The sequence below is a fragment of the Nyctereutes procyonoides genome, unplaced genomic scaffold (genome assembly GCF_905146905.1).
Source record: "Nyctereutes procyonoides isolate TBG_1078 unplaced genomic scaffold, NYPRO_anot_genome, whole genome shotgun sequence".
NCBI classification, from domain to species: domain Eukaryota; kingdom Metazoa; phylum Chordata; class Mammalia; order Carnivora; family Canidae; genus Nyctereutes; species Nyctereutes procyonoides.
In genome coordinates this window covers 37,832,261-37,851,414 of record NW_026575126.1, presented here as the reverse complement: position 1 = coordinate 37,851,414, position 19,154 = coordinate 37,832,261, and the positions used below count along the sequence as shown (strand labels likewise).

Below are 19,154 nucleotides of genomic sequence, written 5' to 3'. Positions count from 1 at the left end.
TGGCGGGGGCGGGGCTGCGCGCTCAGGCCGGGCCCAGCGAGGCGCGGCTCCGGGGTCGCGGGGGGCGCGGGGGCGGGTGCTGGAGCCAGGGCCGGGGGCTGCCTCGAGGGGCCCGGGCGGCCCTGCCCAGCTGCAGGTCGGTCCCGGCGTGGGCCGGGCGCGGAGCCGCGTGTCCCGGATCCGGGGCGTGGGTGGGACGGCCGCTCGGGACGGGGGTGCAGCGGGGCGCGGGAGGGCCGTGCGCCTGGCTGGCTTTCCACCCGCGCTCTGGGGACCCCCGTGCACACACGCGCTCCGCGTTTCAGGCCCCCGCCATGGAGCCGGGCCGGATAGAGAACTTGTCCGTGGTGTACCAGAGCCGGGACTTCCTGGTGGTGAACAAGCACTGGGACCTGCGCATCGACAGCAGGATGTGGCGCGAGACTCCCACCCTCCAGAAGCAGCTGCGCCACCACTTCCCGGAGTTAGCGGATCCTGACACCTACTATGGCTTCAGGTACTGGGAGCTTCCGTGGGGGGCAGTGGACACCCCCAGGCGCACCAGCCCTGATCGCCGGCCCCATGCCAGGTTCTGCCACCAGTTGGACTTCTCCACCAGCGGGGCACTCTGTGTGGCCTTGAACAAGGCGGCAGCGGGCAGCGCGTACAAGTGCTTCAAGGAGCGGCGTGTCACCAAGGCCTATCTGGCTCTGGTAAGGCCTGACCAGGCCCCGAGGCGGGGGATTCCGACTCTCAGCCACGGCGGCAGGCCGAATGTCCCCACCCCGCTCGTGGTGGGTGGCCCTGAGAGCAGCCTGTGACTCTGCCCAGCAGGTGCGGGGACACGTGCAGGAGAGTCGGCTGACCATCAACTATGCCATCGGCAGGAACAGCACAGAGGGTCGGGCTCACACCATGTGCATTGAGGGCACAGAGGGTACGGAGGGCAGAAAGGTGGGATCGCCGGGCACACGGCACCCAGAGAGGACCCTGAGTGAGCTGGGCTGGGGTGGATTGGGCCCGGCACTGGTCCAGCCACGCTCACGCTTTGTCTTTCGCTCGCAGGCTGTGAGAACCCCAAACCGAGCCTGACAGAGCTGGTAGTCCTGGAACACGGGCTGTATGCAGGTGATCCCGTCTCCAAAGTGCTGCTGCAGCCACTCACAGGTGCGCCAGGGGCAGGGCGGGAAGCTTTCCAGGCCCCCTTGCCATCTGCTAATGGTGCTCCCCCACGTGGTGAACACCTTGCGCCGGCATCTCTTCACTCCGGGTACTGTGGCATCTTTGTCACACACGAGAGGAAGTGGTGGCACAGGGGCACAGCAGCCTGCTTGGGGCCACTCCGCTGTTTGCACCCCACGTCCTGCAGCCTCTTGCCCCACACACGGCCTTGCTATCTTTGATGTGAGGGTAGCGGGACAGCTCGCAGGGCTTCTGCAGCATTCCCGGCTCTGCCTCTCCTGGCAGTGACCTTGGAGTTGACTCCTCTTTGCATCTCTGGCGTTCTTGTTTGTAACAGGGAACAGGAGGTCTGCTCTTTCTAAGGGTTTTGTGGGGCTTTGAGAGGGCAACAGGGAGTAGGGTTATGGGGTGATGTGAGTGGGTGAGGGTGGGCATGGGATGGCATTCCCACCCTACTGGTCCCCTGTCCCCCCCCACAGGCCGGACGCACCAGCTGCGTGTGCATTGCAGTGCCCTCAGCCATCCTGTCGTGGGGGACCTGACCTACGGGCAGGCGTTGGACCAAGAAGACCAGCCTTTCCGCATGATGTTGCACGCCTTTTATCTGCGTATCCCCACCCACAGCGAGTGTGTGGAGGCCTGCACACCAGATCCCTTCGTGCCGGCACTCGATGCCTGCTGGAGCCCCCACACCCTGGTGCAGTCACTGGACCAGCTCGTCCAGGTCCTGAGGGCTGCTCCTGATCCTGGTCCCACAGAAGGGTGCCCTGCGCCTTGCAGCACTCCCACACTCCCCAGCAAGCCCCCTGAGACAGAGGCGCAGCGGGCCTCCTGCCTGCAGTGGCTGTCAGAGTGGACACTGGAGCCTGACCACTGAGGGCAGCAGGCTGATTGGGAGTGGCAGGCTGGGACCCTATGGGGATGCGGGCTGCAGGGGAGAGGCCTAGGCCCATCCTGAGGCGGGGGTGTCCCTGTGTGTGTGACCTCCCGGTGGATGGGGCCTGAGGACCCGGCTACAGCAACCAGGCCTGGAGAGAGGCGGACGAGGCCAGCAGGGGGAGCCAGGCCACCATGATTGTAGAGGATGGGACCTCTCTCTAAGCACACCTGCTCCCTCCTCTGGGGGAAACCGAGATCTGCCTTCCGGACTCCAAAGCTTCATCCCTAGGGGCTTGTTTTGTAGATTTGCCCAGGGTCACCCTGTAACAGACAGAGCCAACACTTGGGCCAGCATCAGGTTGGGGTCCTCCTGGCTCCTGGCTGGGCCTCAGAGCACCCTGCTCCTCGTTGCTCTTCTTGGACCTTCTGTGTTGGTCAGCCTTCCCTGGCTGGGTCATCTCCACCTGCAGACCCTGACCAATCCTGCCCAGCCGGTACTGCCTCGTGCCTTTGCTTTACCCGGCCCCGCTGTGGGCCTCCTCTCCATCCACACGCACCTGGGGGGGTCTGAGCCACGCCCCTCGGTCCTCTCACGGTGCCTGGGCAGCCACGGTCCTCAGATTTCAGCTTGGGAGCTAGGCTGGCCAGCCCCCATTTCTTCCATCCCCAAACCACACCCACATCAGCTTAGGTGTAGCTGAGCTCTGAGGACCCCAAATAAATACTCAGTGACTGACATTTTGAGTGACTATGAATCTGTCTGACATGAAGCTTTGGGGGGCCCCAGAGCCCTGTCTTCTTCCCTGCACCGGGCAGATCTCCACCCTAGGTCCCCTAGCAGGACCCAGGATGGACCCTGTGGTCCTGGCTGCTGACCTGTCCTTGCCCTGCCATGCAGCGAGCACCCTGCGGCCCTATGTGGATGTGGGGCTCTGGGTGAAGGACTGGCACTGGGTCAGCCCCTTCCTAGATCCCCAGTTCTAGCCAGAGCCTTGCAGCACCCATCTGCTCTCAGCAGGGTCCTTCCCTAGGGCGGATGACACCATATTCTCCTTAGGGCTCTCCAACATGAGAACACCGGCTGCCCTGCAGAGTGGGCCCTCCTGGCTCGGGTGGGCACTGGGGGAGAGCAGAGGGCAGGCGTGGCCAGCCGTAGAACACTGGTCTGGACCCTTTGGCTTGGTGGGGCCCATGGGCTGGGCCAGCAGAGCACGCAATGTAGGAGCTGGAGGGCTGGACAGACACACCGGTAGCCCTCAAGGCAGGGAGACAGGATGGGGAGGTTCACAAGGACGGGTCCCCCGCTGGGGAATGTGTGTTGCCCCTCCCCCAGCCCTGCTGCTTCCCCCTGGAAGGTCTCCTTGGCCCCTTGAGGCACCCAGGACCCAGAGAGTCACCCACAGGCCAGACCCAGACCTTGCTCGTACGAGTTGGCTGTCTCCCACATGGGGGAGAGGCTGCAGAGCCAGGACGCAGCTATACAGACTGTCTGTCCCCCCCAGCTGTGGGTGGGCCAGGTTTGGAGTGGGAATCAGGCAGGGCCTCCTGGACAGGGACAGCAAGGAGAGTTTCCTCAGGTGAGGGTGGCCAGACAGGTGCTGTGGGCAGGGGAAAGTGTGGGGCAGTCCCGTGACAGGCAAGCTCCTGGGGCCCGTGTGCTGCTGGAAGGCCAGGAGCACGTGGAGCCCCACGCAGTGCAGCCGAACTTCCATGGGACTGTCCAGTCCCCAGCTGGTCCCTCTGGCTCAGCGCGTCTGCTTGGCCCTGAGGCAGGCTCTTTGGGGCACATGCAGCCCGCCTGGCGGTGCTGGTGGCAGTCGTCCGGTAGCTAAGCCAGTATCATGGAGTTCCACGGCCCAGGCCCCCCCAGCCCTGCGGAGCGGGAGTTGCATCCCCTCCAGGAGGGTCCCTCTCAGCACCCTGCCCCGCCTACCCCAGCTAGGGCACCTCCCACCAGGCCTCAGAGGCCCCACCTGGTGGAGCTGCCCCGCCCTGGGCCCCAGGGCATGTGTGGCAGGGGTCTTTGTCACTGAGGTCACCTGCTTGGGGCCAGCGTGTCCCCCCACACAGTACACACGTGTAGACACACGTGCTCACAGGGCAGAAACTGCCACACGTGTCACTGCACCCAGGTCCCAGGTCCCACACTGGATCCCCGTGCGCTGAACGTCCCTGCTGCAGGGAACGCATGCACCAGATGTGCACATAGCCGTGGGTGCTCCAGGACACACACGTGTGCACAAGAACACCAGCACGCATGCAAAGGCACATACAGTCCTCGGGGCGCAGACTCGCTCCCCGGTGGGAAGGGGTGTGCGCTGGGCAGCTGCCAACTGTGAGCTCAGCCTCCTGCTCCCCCAGGGCTGGAGAGCAGGTGTGCTCTCTGCTGTGCTTGGGGCCCCCAGGGGTGCACATGGCAGCCTCACCTGACGCAGCGCTGGGCCCTCCCCTACACATCTGCCTGGCAGGCATCACTGCGGGAGCGGGTGCCCGGGAAGTCAGGGTGTTGGGTGAGGCATGGAGGTGAGCAGGAACCCAGGTGGCACCCCCCGGCACCACCACTGTGCCCCAGTGCTCAGCTGTAGTGGCTGACAGTCAGACTGGGGTCACTGGTGTCTGGAGCACCGGGCACCTGGCCTACACCCCCTGCATTCGACAGCCACCTCGGGGCACAGGGGCAGTCCTCCTACAGCAGATGGTCTCCACGCTCAGGTGAGAAGCAACGGCTGGGGCAGGGCCATTGCCACCTGGACCCACAGGGCCTCGGCTCTGTGGCGGTCTCCCGGTGGCCCTGGGTGGGTAACTGAGCTTCTCCAAGCTTCCGCTTCGTCCCCCTCATAGGACTGACGGTAACTGCCCGGGGCCAGGCAGCATCTAGAGGCCCTAGGACCCCACAGGACACCCTTCAGGTCACAGTTAAGGCTGCCATCTGGAGACAGGCAGGGCTGCTTGCTACAGGGGAGGGGCTGTGGTGCAGTTTGTGGCTGAGGGCACCGTCTGGCTGGGTGTCCGAGGCCCCAGGAGGGAAAGAGAACTTTGGGGACAGGTTTGAGAGCCCCCAAGCCTCTACCCGTACCCACCTGCAGAGACTTACTGAGACCCCCCGCCCTCCCCTGTAGCTGTCGACAGATCTGTTTATTGGAGACACCTAAGCCTGCAGGTCCCAGGAGCCCGGCCTGTGATAAGACAGGCCCCTCCTCATGCCACTCCCTCCAGTTCCAGAGACGCACTCTTTGTGGGGTTTGCACCCCTCCCCAAAGACACAGACACGCGGTGGCAGGGCACCCATCCTATACGACCCTGGACTGCACCTCCCTGTCTGCACCCCATGCCAAAGAGGGCAGGGGAAGGTGAGGGGGTGGGTCTCATCACCTTCTCTTCTCCAGCTTGTCCTGGACCCACTGCCCGTGACCCCACACCTTCCTGCCAGGACAAGCAGTGCTCACCGCACAGCCATGGGCCCCAGAGCAGGTGAGACGGCCCTCACGAGGGGGTACCTTGGACGCTCCGGGGCATGGTTCCCACGGCTAGACTCCCCTAGGGTGGCAGGACCATCAGTGGTCGTAGGCCTACCTTAGGACACAGGGGACCCCAGGCAGATCTTGAGGGATGGGCCTGGGGGGCCGGCAGCTGCTCACAGCCTGTTCCGTTGCAGGTGCCCAGGTGAGCCCAGGCCTCGCCGTCCTCGTGTGGCTCACCACGCACTGCTGTTGTCCCCAGGCCCAGGGCCTCTCCGAGGGAGGGCTGGATGCCAGCAGGGCCGACCCCTGGGCCATGTGAGTGCCAGCCCATCCTGCCGCTCCAACAACCAGGTCACGTTTCCGCAGCTGATCCTCTGGCAGGCAGGGGTGGGGGGTGCATCTCCAGGTCTGCACTCCACGGCCCTGCATGCCTGAGATGGCCCAGGGCAACCAGTGTCCTGCCTCAGAGTCATAGCCAGGGGGCCAGGAGCAGGTCCCCCAGGCCATCGCAGCCCCTCACCACGTGCACTGCTCCTGGCCTGGCAGGCGATTACTCCGAGTCCTGGGTCCTCTGGGCCTCCTTCCTCTGCCCGGGGCTTAGCTGTTCTCCCGGCCCCGACACTCAGGCATCTCCAAGCACCGTTCGGGTCCTGAATGTGGGCTCAGCCCCACTTCCCTTCCCGGGGTTAGAGAGAGCTGACGAGCTGTCAATCTGTGGGCGATGGGTGTGGGCTGGGGAGGGCAGGGGCCCAGGCCGGCACACACAGGACGCCCTCCCCGTGCACACTGTGAGGAGCCCCCGGCTGGAAGCCAGTGCAGCTGTGGTGGCCCAGTAGGTGCCCAGGCCATGTCGCCTACAAGCCCTCGGCTGTCGCTGGGACAGTGGAGCCTGCCCAAGCTCAGAGCCCGCCGGGACTAGGCCAGGGCCATGGTGAAGCATGCCCACAGCTTGGGGCTGCGCCTGCCGTGTGAGGGCCCAGGCTGCCGTGGGCCAAGGTGCCGCTGGCCAGGCTTCCTGGGTCTCGCTCCCTCCGCGCTGGGGGTACTGACGTCCCTACCGCATACCTTACTCTGCTGCCCCTCACCGCCTGCCTCCTTCCTGCCAGCACCAACACCTCCTCCCTCTTGCACAACTTCTGGTGCCAGCCGGCCAGCCAGCTGCCCCGGGACCAGCTTTCCGATCTCATCAGGGGGATGGCAACACAGCAGGCACTTCTTAGAGCCTGGCAGGTGTGTGGCTGTGGCTGGTGGGGGCAGGGGGGTGCTGAGGGCAGGGGCAGACAGGCAGGGGAGGAGACAGGTCAGAAGGAAGGGCGTCCCCAGCTACGGGCAGAGGGTCAGCCGGGGGTCCACGGGGCCAGGATGGGGAGCGAGCCCACCGGAGTGCCGGGGCCATGCCCAAGACCCTGGCAACCTCACAAGCACCTGAGATGCGTCTCTTCGGGGGACCCCGACGTGCCAGGAGGTCTAGCCATCTTACATTGAGTTTTCCCTCCCATGGGTGACTCTCTGGTGCTGCCCACGTGGGGCCGTTTCCAGGACCCCTCAGCCAATTACCCACCTTCTGTCTGGTTCTAGTGAGGGCTTGTCCACCAGGCCTGTGCTGGGCACTTCCTGCCTCCCTGGGGCGGGCCCTCTGGGCCGTGTGTAGATCTTCCAGCCCCCTGGCCTCTCCCTTGCCACCTGAGGCCACTCGACCCACAGCAGACCCAAGCACTGCCTGCCCCTGAGCTTAAAGCAGCAAAAACAAAAAAGCTACTATTTTGTCTCATTATAAAGTTAGTATGAAATTAGTAATAAATCTGGAACGACCCCAAAGTCAATCAAGTGAGACAAGAAGTCCAGGCGGGAGGTGGCATCAGGATAAAGGACTCTGAAAAAAAAAAAAAAAGGATAAAGGACTCTGAGCCGCTGTAGTGCAGTGGGGGCCGGGGTGGGGGCAGAAGGCCTGGAGACCTAGCGGGGGGTGTCAGGCTGCCCTTGACCCTCCCCGAGACTGGTTCTGATGCGAAGGTTGACAGGGAGAGGACATGTCGGGCAGGTGACAGAGCCCAGGCGGCGGGAAGGGCCCCACACGGGGCGCAAGGGGAACGGGGCAGAAAGGAGGGCCCGGAAGCCCCAGGTGGGCAAGCGAGCGACATGCCTCTGCCCTGCCCAGCTCAGCTGCCTGGCCAACCTGGTCACTCTGCGCGGCCTCCAGGACGACTTTGAGCTCCACCCCCCAGACCTGCTACTCTTCTATGAGTGAGTGCCTGCCCCCCACCCCACCTCGAATTCAGGCAGCAGAGGCTGAGCTCCCCAGGGACACATGGGCCATCCCAGAGGACCCTCGGGTGGCCTCCACCCTCCCACCCGCCAACCTGCCTGCAGCCTGACTCAGGTGAGGGAAGCCAGGTGCCAGGCCTTCATCCACCGCGCCGCCCAGGGGGACACGGAGCTGCTAGCCAACCTGCCAGACCAGAGGGCCGCCCTGCGACACATGGCCTTGGCCTGCCTGGTAGGCACCGTGGGCACGCCGGGACAGGACGGGCAGACAGGTGGTGGGGCCAGGCCGGTGCTGACCCGCTGTCCGGCAGGGGGGACCCCGGCTGCGGCTCAGCGCCTCTGACCTGCTGCTCCTCGGGGTCCTGGTGTGTGACATGGACGCGTCCAGCATCGAGGCCGCGGACCCCCTTGTGCTGGAGAACTTGCAGCGCTGCCGCGGGCTCACTACCACCCAGCAAGCCGCCCTCAACACGCTGCTAGCCAGTGGCACGACCGTGCTTGGGTAGGCCGGGGCCAGTACCCTCCGCCCAGACACCTGGGGTGGGAGGGCCTCGGCTGAGCAGGAGGTGTCCCCCGCAGGGCAGGAGCTGGAAACCGGGTGCTCAGGGAGGGGCAGGCAGCCTCCAGAGGCTGGGCTCTGCTCCTGACCGCGTCGCGGTGCTCCCTTACCACACACCAGGCCTCCAGGTTCCTGGGACCTAGAGGGGCTGCAGGCTCTGGGACCCCTGGCCACCTACATCAGCCCCAGCCTGTGGATGCAGGTGCAGGAGGTAGGACAGTCTCCAGTGGGGGATGGTCGAGCTGGCTGTGGACAAGGGCAGGGGCATCCACCGACCCTCCACCAGCCTGTCCAGGCCTGGGGGTAGGACGTACCAGCGTCCCCGGGTTTCTGTCTGTGGGACAGGAGGAGGAACCAGGTGGCCCCTGGCAGCCCCTCCCCAGGGTATGGAGTCTCCATGCCTGCCTCGCCAGGCTGTGGGCCTGGACTTCTTCAGGGGCATGGTGGCCACGTACCGAGCTGGGCAGCTCAGCCAGCACGATGCCAGGCGCTTCGTCACTGGCTTCCTCGAGGCCAAGGCCGAGTCAGTGTCCTCTCGGCCCAAGAGGGGCACAGGTGAGTGTGGCTACTGTGGCCTGGGGATGCTGTCCCTCCCCTTGATCTGGGCTCCCAACCCAACACACAGTCCCACTGCTGCTGGACCTCCTGGGTATAGCCCAGGGCTTCGCATCCAGCCTGGGGTTGGGGGCGTGGTTGGAGGCCACTGAGCTGAACCACAGGTCAAGGTCAGGTTTGACTATATGGTCCAGGCCAAGTTCTTGGCTAGAGGTCAAGTTCAGAGAGAGTCAAAGGTAGATTAAGGTTGGGGAGGGGCAAAGTCAGCAAAGGTCAGCTGAAACCCCCAACCCCCCCCACCACAGGGAGACCCTGCCTCCGTGGAGACATCACAGCGGCCACGCTGCATGACAACCTGTTTCTAGTGCGCTATGACTGCTTGCAGCTAGAGTCCTGCCTGGGCAGCCACGTGCTCACAGCCAACCTGGACCCCCTGCTGCAGCACCCCCTGCCAGCCGAGTGCCAGCGCGTCGTCAAGGCCAAGCTGGCTCGGGTGTGCTGCTGACCACCTGCGGGAGGAGGTGGGGGGCACTGGCAGCGTGGCCTGACCCTCACACCCCCCAGGTCTACCCACACGGTGTCCCCGAGGAGCAGCTGCGACTCATCACCTCGCTGGTCTACCTCTACTCCCGCTCGGAGATTGGCCAGTGGAACATCACGTCCAGGGACACAGTTGTGGCCCTGCTGGCCTCAGACGTGGCCCTGGAGAACCAGACTGAGGTGAGAGCCACGCGCGGGGCGGGGGGGGGGGGGGTTGGGCAGGGAGGGGAAGGGAGGCGCCGCCCCAGCTCCGCCGACCTGCGCCCTGCCTCCAGGCTGTCCTACAGAAGTACCTGGACCACAACGGCACCATCACCGGCGCCCTGCTCGTGGCCATTGGGGGCTGGCGCCTCTGCTGGATGAGTCCCCGGCAGATCCAGGCCATCAGGCCCTCGGAGTTCCGGTGAGCCGGCCGGGGAGGGGGCGCTCAGCCTCCAGTGGCTGCACAAGCGAGGACCACCAACCAGGTGGTTTACAATGAGAGAAACTTCCCTTGTGATCTGGAGGTCCTAGGGCCAGCTCCACCTGGAGCCTGGGGGGGGGGGCGGGTGTCCATCCTGCACGTTCCGCTGCTGAGCCCCTTGGCCTTCCTGGGCAGGTGGGCCCATCCCCTCAGCCTCTGCCTGCCTCTCGGCGCCTGCGTGCTGGTTTCCTTGTCACATGGCCACTGGTTTGACTTGGATGGCTAATTCAGCGTGAGACCGTTAGATCCCGTCCACAAGTAGTATGGCTCTGTTCTCCATCGAGGTCATGTTCTGAGGTCTTGGGGGACACTGTTCAGCACAGCAGACGGAACCAGAGGAAAGCTGTGGTGGGGAAGGGGGGTACGGGGTCCCGGCCCGACCAGCAGCCTCTCTGTCCCACAGGCAGGCTGGGGCCTTGGACATCTCCTCCTGCCCTCAGAGCCGCAAAGATGTGCTCTACACCAAGGCCCGCGAGGCCTTTGGCGGCGCCAGGAGCACAGCGGCCTACTACCGCCTCATGCGTCCCTACCTGGGTGAGTCCCTGGCCTGGCCCAGCTCCTGCGAGGGCGCTGTGACCCCGAGAGCCTCGGCCCCAAGTGAGAGTGCTGTGACCCTGGGAGCCCCCCAGCCCCGAGTGAGGGCGCTATGACCCCAAGAGCCCCGGCTCAGCTCCTGTGAGGGCACTGCGACCCCGGGAGCCCCTGGCCCTGAGTGAGGGTGCTGTGACCCCGGGAGCCCCCACCCCTCTCGGCTCACCACGGCTGGCCCCCAGGCGGCGCCCCTGTGGAGGAGCTCCGGCACCTGGTCCAGGCAAACGTCTCCATGGACATCGACACCTTCACCACGCTGAACCCCCGAGTGCTGCAGGTGGGCCCCGCAGCTGCCCGGCCGGGGATGGGGCAGGGGAGGCCTCTGACACAGTCTGCCCGCCCCGTGCACCCCCAGGGCGGAGGTGTGCAGACTGCAAGAACCCCAGGTGCCATCTGCCAGGCTTCGCCCCTGCACCCACTCCTGAGTTAAGTACCACCCTGCGGGGTCTGCCCTTGGTCCCAGAGCTGGCCTCTGCAGGCCCCTCTGGACCTGCCCCCATGGCCCCCTGCCTCCTCTCACAGAACCTGAGTGTGGGCAATGTGACGACACTGCTGGGCCAGAACGTAGGGGACCTGCGGAAGGCGCGCAGCCACCCGACCATCAGCTCCTGGCTCCGCAGCCTGAACACATCGGCCCTAGGAGAGCTGGGCCTGGACACGGATCCTGCCAGCCCCCCCGGCCCCGCCTGCCCCACCACTGGGACCCCCAGCACCACACCTGGGGTGCCCTACCCAGCCACCACCTCGGGCCGGCCTGGGAACGACGCCCCTGCCTCCGGTATGCCCCACCCTGCCCCTCCCTCCGCTCTGGTGGGCCTGCCCCGTCTGCCCAGGGCCACGGAGGACCCCGGTTTCTCATCTCACAACCTTATACTTTTGCCTCCTTGGGTGACGTCTGGGGGACATTGGCCTCACTCTTCCCTGGTTGTTGAGTTACTGAAGGACAAAATCACCTCCCCCAATACCTGCTGAGCACCAGCGAGGGCGGGGAGCTGTGAGATCCATGTCAGGGCCCAGAGGAGCAGCCTCCATGGCGGCCCCACTGGCCTTCCCCACCCATGGGATGACGAGGGCGTGGAGCCCAGAGTGAGGGGCTGTGCAGGCCCCGGAGGCTGCCAGCTGGGACTGACCAGCACTCCATCTGTGTTCCACCTGCAGGCAGCCCACCAGCCCACCAGGGGTACCTGCCACTCGCCGTGGCCCTGCCCTTGGGCCTCCTGTGGCTGCTGCACTTGGGCTCCCCAGGCCCCAGCCAGGATTCCTTGTGGGGCTCCTGCACCAAGGCCTCCGAAGATGGCACTGCCCCAGGACTGCATGCAGGGAAACTGAGGCTGAGGCTGAGGGTGGAGCTGGACACCCGTCCAGTCCGAGCTGCAGGCTCCGGGCCCAGAGGACCTGGCCACGGCCCACATCCTAGGTACTTGTGGGGCTGGTCCCTACTCACACCCAGCTCCCAGGACACAGAGCTGGAATGAGGACATGCCCATGAACTTGCCAGCCCTGAACAGTTGACGGCGATGCTGCCCAGCCCCTGGCCTCCCTCAGGATAAAGAACTGGCATGGGGGGGGGGGCTTGCTGATTGATTTGAATAAAAGATGAGGTGATCTTCCAGCCTGGGTCCCTTTGCCCTGAGCCCAAGGAGGGGCAAAGACCCTCTTAGTGGGGAATAGGACTTCTGTCTGCCATCTCCTGGGCTCTGTCACCAGAAGCCACCCTGAGTGCTGGCTTGGCCTCGGAGGGAAGGCCCTGAGAATGGAAACAGTGGTAAGAGGGCCCCGAGGGCCACCCCCCTGCCCGGAGTCAGGCCCCTGGACCCTCATCTCCACGTGCGGATAGGAGGGGCCACCGCTCAGGAAGCACATCCACCAGGTGACACAGTCGGGCCTTCCCACCCGCCCTCAGAACACCACAGGGCATCTCTGCGGGGAAGAATGGTGGCCTTTTATTGAACTCCAGTCCCCTTGGGGTGGCCAGGGAGCCTCGCAGCAGGAGAGGTCCAGCGTCCAGAGCAGTGGGCTCACTTCGGGGTCAAACCCAGGAGCAGAGCCAGGATGGCGGTGAACACTGGTCCCGGTCCGAGGAGGCGGGTGCCCCCTGAGAGGGCCTCTATGCAGAGACAGTGACTCAGGCGCCATGCCTGGCTCTGCCCCAGCCCCACCCAGCCAGCCACCCAGCCCACCTCGGAAGCTGAGGTCCATGACCAGGTAACCGTTGGGGATGCCACCGCGGAGCCCCAGGCCCAGACGGTCCAGGTCATCCTGACGCTGCCGTAAGATCCAGTCCCGCACGGGGCTGTTCCCCTGCTCCGCCTTCAGGCCCGCCAGGTTTGCACCCAAAAGGTTTTGCACCTCGGCAACAGTCAGCGGCTGCCGGAGTCCCCACGTGGCCGTCAGGGCCGCCCATCCTCCCCCAGAAGGTCTGCCGTGTCCACACCTCCCGGGGCTTCCCGGGCCCAAGCACCCTGCCTGAGCCCCCCAGACTTTGTAGCTGACGGTGGCCGGGGCAGCCCCGTGTGGCCCCGCCCCTTACGGTTGGGCTGTCCTGCGGCCCCCGCCTCTGGCCCCGCCCCTCTCGGTGTGGCCCCGCCCTGTTCTCTGTGACCCCGCCCCTCTCCGTGTGGCCCCGCCCCGCAGCCGTACCAGCACCGCCTCCCTCCGCAGGGTCTTGAACGTGGCTGTGTCCATGCTTACGTTCTGCCGACTGAGAGCCCGCAGGTCCTCGGTGCGGGCCCCACCTGCCCGCGGGGAGAGGGGCACCAAGCGTGACACCTCACAACAGGCCCCAGTCTAACCGTCTGAGCACAGGCTGCTGCAAGAAGCCCACTTCTTCAGAATTCCTGGGCCTGGAACCTGGGTGACCGCCTGACCCTCTGGGTGGGTGGAGAGGTGTGGGTGGCCGAGGGAGCACCTGAGTGGGACTCATCGGATGTCAACCTACACACCCTTGTAAGGGCAGAGGCCGTGTGGAGCCCCTGTCATGGCGACAGCAGCTGCCGGGTGGGGTAAGAGCCAGGCCCGGCCATCCTGCCCCCAGGTGTTCTCCCTGGCTCACCCAGGTAGGGCTTGATCCTCAAAAAGTATTCAGACCCGCTCAGGTTCTGGAAGGCAGTGCGGGCCTTGGGGTAGAGGACGTCCATCTGCGGTGGGCGGCATGCATCCAGGTCCTGGTCCCTGGCCACCCTGGAGGGCCAGCATGGGGCCGGGCAGTGAGCTTGGGCGGGCCACATCACGCCCACCATGCCTGGCAGGCCCCTGGGACTCACCAAATAACACTGTGCTGCACAGAGCCCAGCTGCTCAGGACTGAGGACACATAGGTACGTGGGACTGAAGGTGGCCAGTACGTCCAGGGTGGCCTTGTCCAGCTGGCCCCCTCCCGCCACGTAGCGGGCAATCAGGGCAGCCACCTGTGGAAGGAGGCCACGGAGGTGTCCTGGGCCAGGGAGAAACGCATCCCCTGGGGTCTGCACAACCCCACACCACCTGCTCCTTCCAGGTAGGTTGTCACCTGAGCATCCACTTTGTGCCCTTTGCTGACTTTAAGAAGAGATTTCACTGTTTCCAGGGATGTCACGTTCCACTTGTGGATGTCCTCAGGGGTGATCTCGAAGAAGAAGTACCCCAAGTGCTGGATCAGGGACTCAGGGTACCCCTGTGGGTAGAGCTGCCCCGGGAGGTGACTGTGAGGGCCGCAGCCACTCCCTGGGCACCTGACGAAACTGTGGCCCAGTGGGCAGACATGAGCCCAACACCAACTACCTGGTCCAGTTTTCGCTTAAAAACATTAAGCTGCTGGTAGGTGAAGGGCACCATGTTCACCCGGTCCATCTGAGCCTCCAGCAGGGCCCCGTCCACACAAGCCTCCAGCTCCCACTCCTCATAGAAGACAAGGTTTTCATCCACCACGTGGGCCTTCTGCCTTGGGGGGCAGACCTCTGCAGGAGCAGGCGGGGGGTTGTGGACTGGCCTTCTCTTGTCAACCTCCTCCTCCCAAACCTTGCCGAGACCCTGGATAATGCATGACTCCCTCCAGCCCTCAGTTCACACATCAGCAAAATGGGGTGATTCTGTGCACCCTCCGAGGTTGTCATGCAGCCAGGAAGGGCCAGAGATGTACAAGCAGGTGGGACCCCATGCCACAATCCCCACGCCCAGGTGTCCTGACAGCCCAGGGGGCAGGGTGTTCTGCTTACTCTGTGTGTCCCGCCGGTCCCTCGAGAGGATGACAGTGAGCTCAGGCCGCTGCCAGGTCGGGTCCCGGGAGGTGCCTTGCAGCCATAGGGTCATGACACCCTGAGGGCAGAGTGGTGCTGTGGCTGAGCTATGCATGCATGAGCCATGCATGCATGACCCCTCACCCAGGGTCAGACATCTTCCTCTGTCCCCAGAGGGACCTTACCAGTCTTGAGTCTGCAGCCTCGGCCCTGGAAGGTAACACCCACCCTGCAGGGGAAGGTGCACAGGCTTGAGGGGATGGCCAAGGACTCCTGGGTGTACCTGCCACAGGCCCCCACTCTGGGTAGGAAGGAGGCAAAGCTGCCCCCCCCACCCCGCCTCGACACCTCACAACCTACCCCAGGGAGCCCAAGCCACCTCCTAAGACCTCGCTGCTCAGGGCAATGGAAGCTCATTCCATGGACACTGTCCCTTGGGCCTGAGCCCCCGTCACTGCCCTGGCTCAGCTTCCAGTACCACAGGGTATAGCGGCCCAGCAGGGACACAGGACACAGGCAGCTCTGGGGGCAGAGACACGGCTGACAGCCTACCGGGACTCAGGGCACCTGCCGGGGGCGGGGGTATGAGGCAGGCAGTCTTTCTGAAGAACCTCAGCTGCCCTCTGATGCTCTCTGAACCCCAGCACTTCGCGGCAGCCCACCCCGTCACTCACCAAGGCTGAGGAGCAGGAGCAGGAGGCTGCCACGTGTGGAGGTCCAACGGGACCCCAGGGGAGGCTGAGCAGTCTGCAGGGCCATTGTCTGCGGGAAAGAGCCACTCTGATACCGCCACCGCTGGGGCAAGACCCCCACCCTGGCCCCCCACTCCCCTTGCCCTGGGCCAGTGCAGGGCCTTATGGGTCTGGAGGGGTCTCAGAGCCCCAGATCAAACCTCCTCAGGCCCCTGCGGGTGGCCTCCGGCCCTGCTCCCAGGGCCAGGGCCAACCAGTCTGCCTGGCCGGCCTTCCCCCTCCAGGTCTGAGTCAGCCAGGCCCCCAGCTGTGAGAGACCAACTGGTGGCTCATATCCCTCCCCTCTGGCCACAGGGCAGGGCAGGGCAGGGTGAGGTGAGAGTTTAGGCTGAGAAGGCAGGGCCACCTCTGGCTCAGGCTGACCTCAGTTCCCCCATTTACACCAGGGCTGGGGACAGGGCCGGGTGACCCGCCTGCCCCACTGCCTAGGGTGTGGCCGATCTCTCCTTCCCGTCCTACCCCACCCATGGCCCAGGTGGACTAGGCCGGCGGGACCCACCTGGCTCCCAGCCTCCCGGAACAGAGGCCTCAGCAGGTGCAACACCCCTTCCTACCTGCCAGGCCCTTGAGTGCAGCAGTGGGTGGGCAGCATTCTGGGAAGCCACTCCCACCGTGCCTTTCTGGAGTGGAGCTGGGGAGGCCTTGCGGCCCCTGTCGGGTGGGGAAGTGGGTGGGGAGCTGCTCGTGGGGAGCACTGATCGGGACCTGTGAGAGACCAGGCCACCTCTCCACTCACCCCTCCCAGGGAGGCCCAGAAAGGGAGGCTTCCCCGGGCTGGGCAGAGCCCACGCACCCCTTAAGCATCCGCCCAAGCCTGCGTCAGCCCCACCCAGGCTCAGAAATGGGGGGGGGGGAGCACGTTCATGCTTCAACAGCCCTTTTCAGCCTGGCCAAGAGCCTAGCCCCAGGGAGTGCCCGGGGAGCGGCCCTCCCCCTGCAGGCTCCAGAGCAGGTGGGAGAAAACCTGACCCCCAGACCAGGAAATGGGCAGCGGAGCGAGGCCCCCAGCCCTTGGATGGATGAGGGTGGTGCCCCCACCACCGTTCACCTCAGGTGGGGGTGTCCTGGGAGCCTCTGCAGGCCGCCACGGCCCCGGGATCTGCACCCTTCGCACCCCCACTCCCCAGGAAGGCCGGGTTGGGGCCACAGAGGCACGTCAGCTGTCAGGGCACAGCCCCCACAGTGACCTGCACTTGCCCTGCACCTTCAAGCCCGTTCCCGCCAGCCTGGAGCGCGCATGTTTGCGTGTGAAATGCAAACAGTCCAAACCCGTGCTGTCTCCCGGGTCAAGCTGCGGTCATACTTCCTTTTCGGCTTCGTTTCTTAAGTGCCGGTTTAGTGGGTCCCAGCAGGGACAGAGTAGGGGTGGTGTCCGGGACCCCACCCGCTCCCCGAGTCTACCACGACCGGCATCCTCCTGGTCACCTGCTATTCAGGGACCGCCTGCACACGGGCTGAGCGCCTGCTGTGTGCTGGGCGCTGCTCAGATACCGGCACACGCTGGGCGGGGAAGATTCAGGCCCCGTCCAGGTCCCTGGGTGCGGCCTGGCCACAGAGACACCGGCCTTGCCCTGCCCTTCGGTCCCTGTCCTGCTACCACCTGGGGTCTCGGCATGCAGTAGGAGGCAGAGGTGGCTGCGTCTACAACAGAGCAATGGCAGGTCGTTTCCACAGCCTGAGGGTCCTGAGCTCATCGCATCTGGCCAGCGGTGACCACGTGCTGCCCCATCCGTCCCTCCCCCCTGCAATTCTCCCACCCCAGCCCAACCTCCCAAGGTCTGGTCCTCAAGTGATGGAAAATGAAGTCAGACCACATTCACAAGCTCAGGCTCCTCCGAGAGAGTGGGCAGGGGAGCCGATTCCAGGCTTAGGGTCTTGGCTACACGGTCACTTAGCCTCAAGCACATACATGCTCTGCAGCCGGCCCAGAGCTGACCTCGAGGGCACTGCTGTCTGAGCAGAGCCAGGGTGACACTCCCCAGGTGCAGTGAGGACCTGGGTAGAGGGAATCTCAGGGGGTAGGGGTGGGGGTTTCTGGGGTGGCCAGAAACCTCCCAGGTGGCTCCCACTACCAGCCTTGGCTAAACCCTTCTCCCACTGAGACCCTGGCTAGGGGTGCTAGGAGTGCAGATGGACATGACCCCACCCTCACCCCCCCAGGCATGCCCACACAGGTGACGCAGACGCCAGCCGGGCCCTTGTCCCCAACCCACGCAGAGGTGGCAACCCGGGTGGCTCAGCGGTTTGGCGCTGCCTTCAACCCAGGGCATGATCCTGGAGACCGCGATCGAGTTCCCCATCGGGATCCCTGCATGGGGCCTGCTTCTCCCTCTGCCTGTGTCTCTGCCTCGCTCTCTGTGTGTCTCTCATGAATAAATAAATAAAATTCTTTAAAAAAAAAAAAACCCATGCAGAGGAGACCGTGGTCAGTCTCTTGTGACCTGGACACTGGACTGGGTCCCAGGAGACTCCTGGGAACCTCCCCTGGTGGCCCTGGCCTGGTGCCTGTTGATCCACCAAACCTGAGCCAGTGTGCTTGGTTTCCTCAGCTTAGCGGGGAGGTGGCCCTGAGGCCGGCAGCCCTCAGGTGGGCCAAGGGACACAAACGGGGCCTCGGCAGGCTGCAGGAATGTGCGGGCAGTGGCTGTGCTGGGAGCCACCAGGAGGAGGGCCCCGGCGGAGGGCTGCCACAGCCTGGCCTTCCCCGGGGCGCAGGAGCAGGTGCGTCTGAGCTGGGTGGGGCCTGGCTCCTCAGGGTCTCCCTCCCCATTTCCCAGGCCAGGGCTCGGTGGGGGCGCACAGCCAGTCGTGCAGAGTGGGGTGCGGTGTCCCAGTGAGGCGGGGCAGGCTCTCTGCAGGCCGCCCAGCAGCCTGGGGTCAGGGGTCAGCGGGTGGGGGGCGCTCAGCCGGGGCTCCTGGAGCGCGGGCCAGGCTCAGGGCACAGCGGTCCCAGCCTCGCAGCCCAGGGAAGGGTTTGCTGCCAGCCCGCGCTTGGCAGGAGGCAAATGCAGGCGAGAGCCAGCTCCACGAGCTCAGGCACTGCCCGCCGATGTGGGGCCCGCGGGGACCTAGCCGGCCGCTGACAGGAGGTGGAGGCCACCCTGCCTGGGCTGTGGCGGGGCCCGGAGGTCAGACGACGTGCGCCTCTGGCCTGGCCGGCTGCCAGCGCCCGCACACCGATACCGGCCTCAGCCCGCAGCGCTCGTGGTCCAGCCAGAAGCCAGCATCCCCGGTGGCCCCCGTGTTCCCACCAACCAGCCCCTCCAATAATTTTGTGAACCCGAATTCCCAGTGGAGAGTCTGTGTTGGCGTCACATCCCTGACAAGGCCCGTTTGCTGATTTGTGGGTACATGGCTGCCTGTGTCTGATCCTCTTCTACGAGCTGGGCTTTCCAGTATATGCAGCCAAACCCAATGCCGATTAAAACAGAACTCAGGGGGCCCCCGGGGGGCTCAATCGGTTAAGCACCTACCTTTGGCTCAGGTCATGATCCTGAGGTCCTAGGATTGAGCCTCACGTCGGGCTCCCTGTTCTGCAGGGCATCTGCTTCTCCCTCTCCCTCTGCTGATCCCTCTACTTGTGCTCTCTCTCTCTCTGTCAAACAAATAAATAATCTTTAAAAAATAAAACAATTCAACAAGGCTGCCCAGTACAAGAAATCAACTTCCAGAAGTCAGTAGAGGAGTAAGTGCTTTAAAAGAAAGAAAGAAAGGA

General features: G+C 64.9%; 3 protein-coding genes across 4 annotated transcripts; 2 read left to right on the top strand and 1 right to left on the bottom strand.

Moving 5' to 3' along the window:
* Window positions 1-40: 40 nt before the first annotated feature.
* On the top strand, window positions 41-2,778 carry RPUSD1 (RNA pseudouridine synthase domain containing 1). 2 transcript variants are annotated; one of them, XM_055339872.1, is made up of 6 exons: window positions 41-136; window positions 306-496; window positions 569-692; window positions 814-916; window positions 1,045-1,146; window positions 1,641-2,778. In XM_055339872.1, exons 2-6 carry the CDS (start codon window positions 315-317, stop codon window positions 2,036-2,038), a joined length of 909 nt encoding a protein of 302 aa, XP_055195847.1. In that variant the 5' UTR covers window positions 41-136; window positions 306-314; the 3' UTR covers window positions 2,039-2,778. The 2 variants fall into 2 exon arrangements, with proteins under 2 accessions (XP_055195847.1, XP_055195846.1); XM_055339871.1 differs by having other exon boundaries at window positions 811-916.
* Window positions 2,779-2,889: 111 nt separating this feature from the next.
* Window positions 2,890-11,949, top strand: LOC129519822 (mesothelin-like protein). The gene is made up of 18 exons (XM_055340656.1): window positions 2,890-2,994; window positions 4,613-4,752; window positions 5,471-5,511; window positions 5,696-5,816; window positions 6,608-6,731; window positions 7,660-7,745; window positions 7,872-7,998; window positions 8,078-8,268; window positions 8,446-8,536; window positions 8,739-8,880; window positions 9,186-9,373; window positions 9,445-9,600; window positions 9,696-9,823; window positions 10,287-10,417; window positions 10,657-10,751; window positions 10,997-11,252; window positions 11,494-11,519; window positions 11,653-11,949. The coding sequence occupies exons 1-18, from the start codon at window positions 2,890-2,892 to the stop codon at window positions 11,947-11,949; spliced, it is 2,445 nt and encodes an 814-aa protein (XP_055196631.1).
* A 471-nt stretch (window positions 11,950-12,420) lies between these two features.
* Window positions 12,421-18,962, bottom strand: MSLN (mesothelin). Its single transcript, XM_055339861.1, has 11 exons — window positions 18,913-18,962; window positions 15,362-15,449; window positions 14,873-14,916; window positions 14,667-14,766; window positions 14,233-14,408; window positions 13,982-14,137; window positions 13,738-13,880; window positions 13,527-13,654; window positions 13,115-13,209; window positions 12,655-12,841; window positions 12,421-12,581 (listed from the first exon to the last, which is right to left on the bottom strand). Exons 2-11 carry the CDS (start codon window positions 15,444-15,446, stop codon window positions 12,493-12,495), a joined length of 1,203 nt encoding a protein of 400 aa, XP_055195836.1. The 5' UTR covers window positions 15,447-15,449; window positions 18,913-18,962; the 3' UTR covers window positions 12,421-12,492.
* Between the last annotated feature and the right edge of the window lie 192 nt (window positions 18,963-19,154).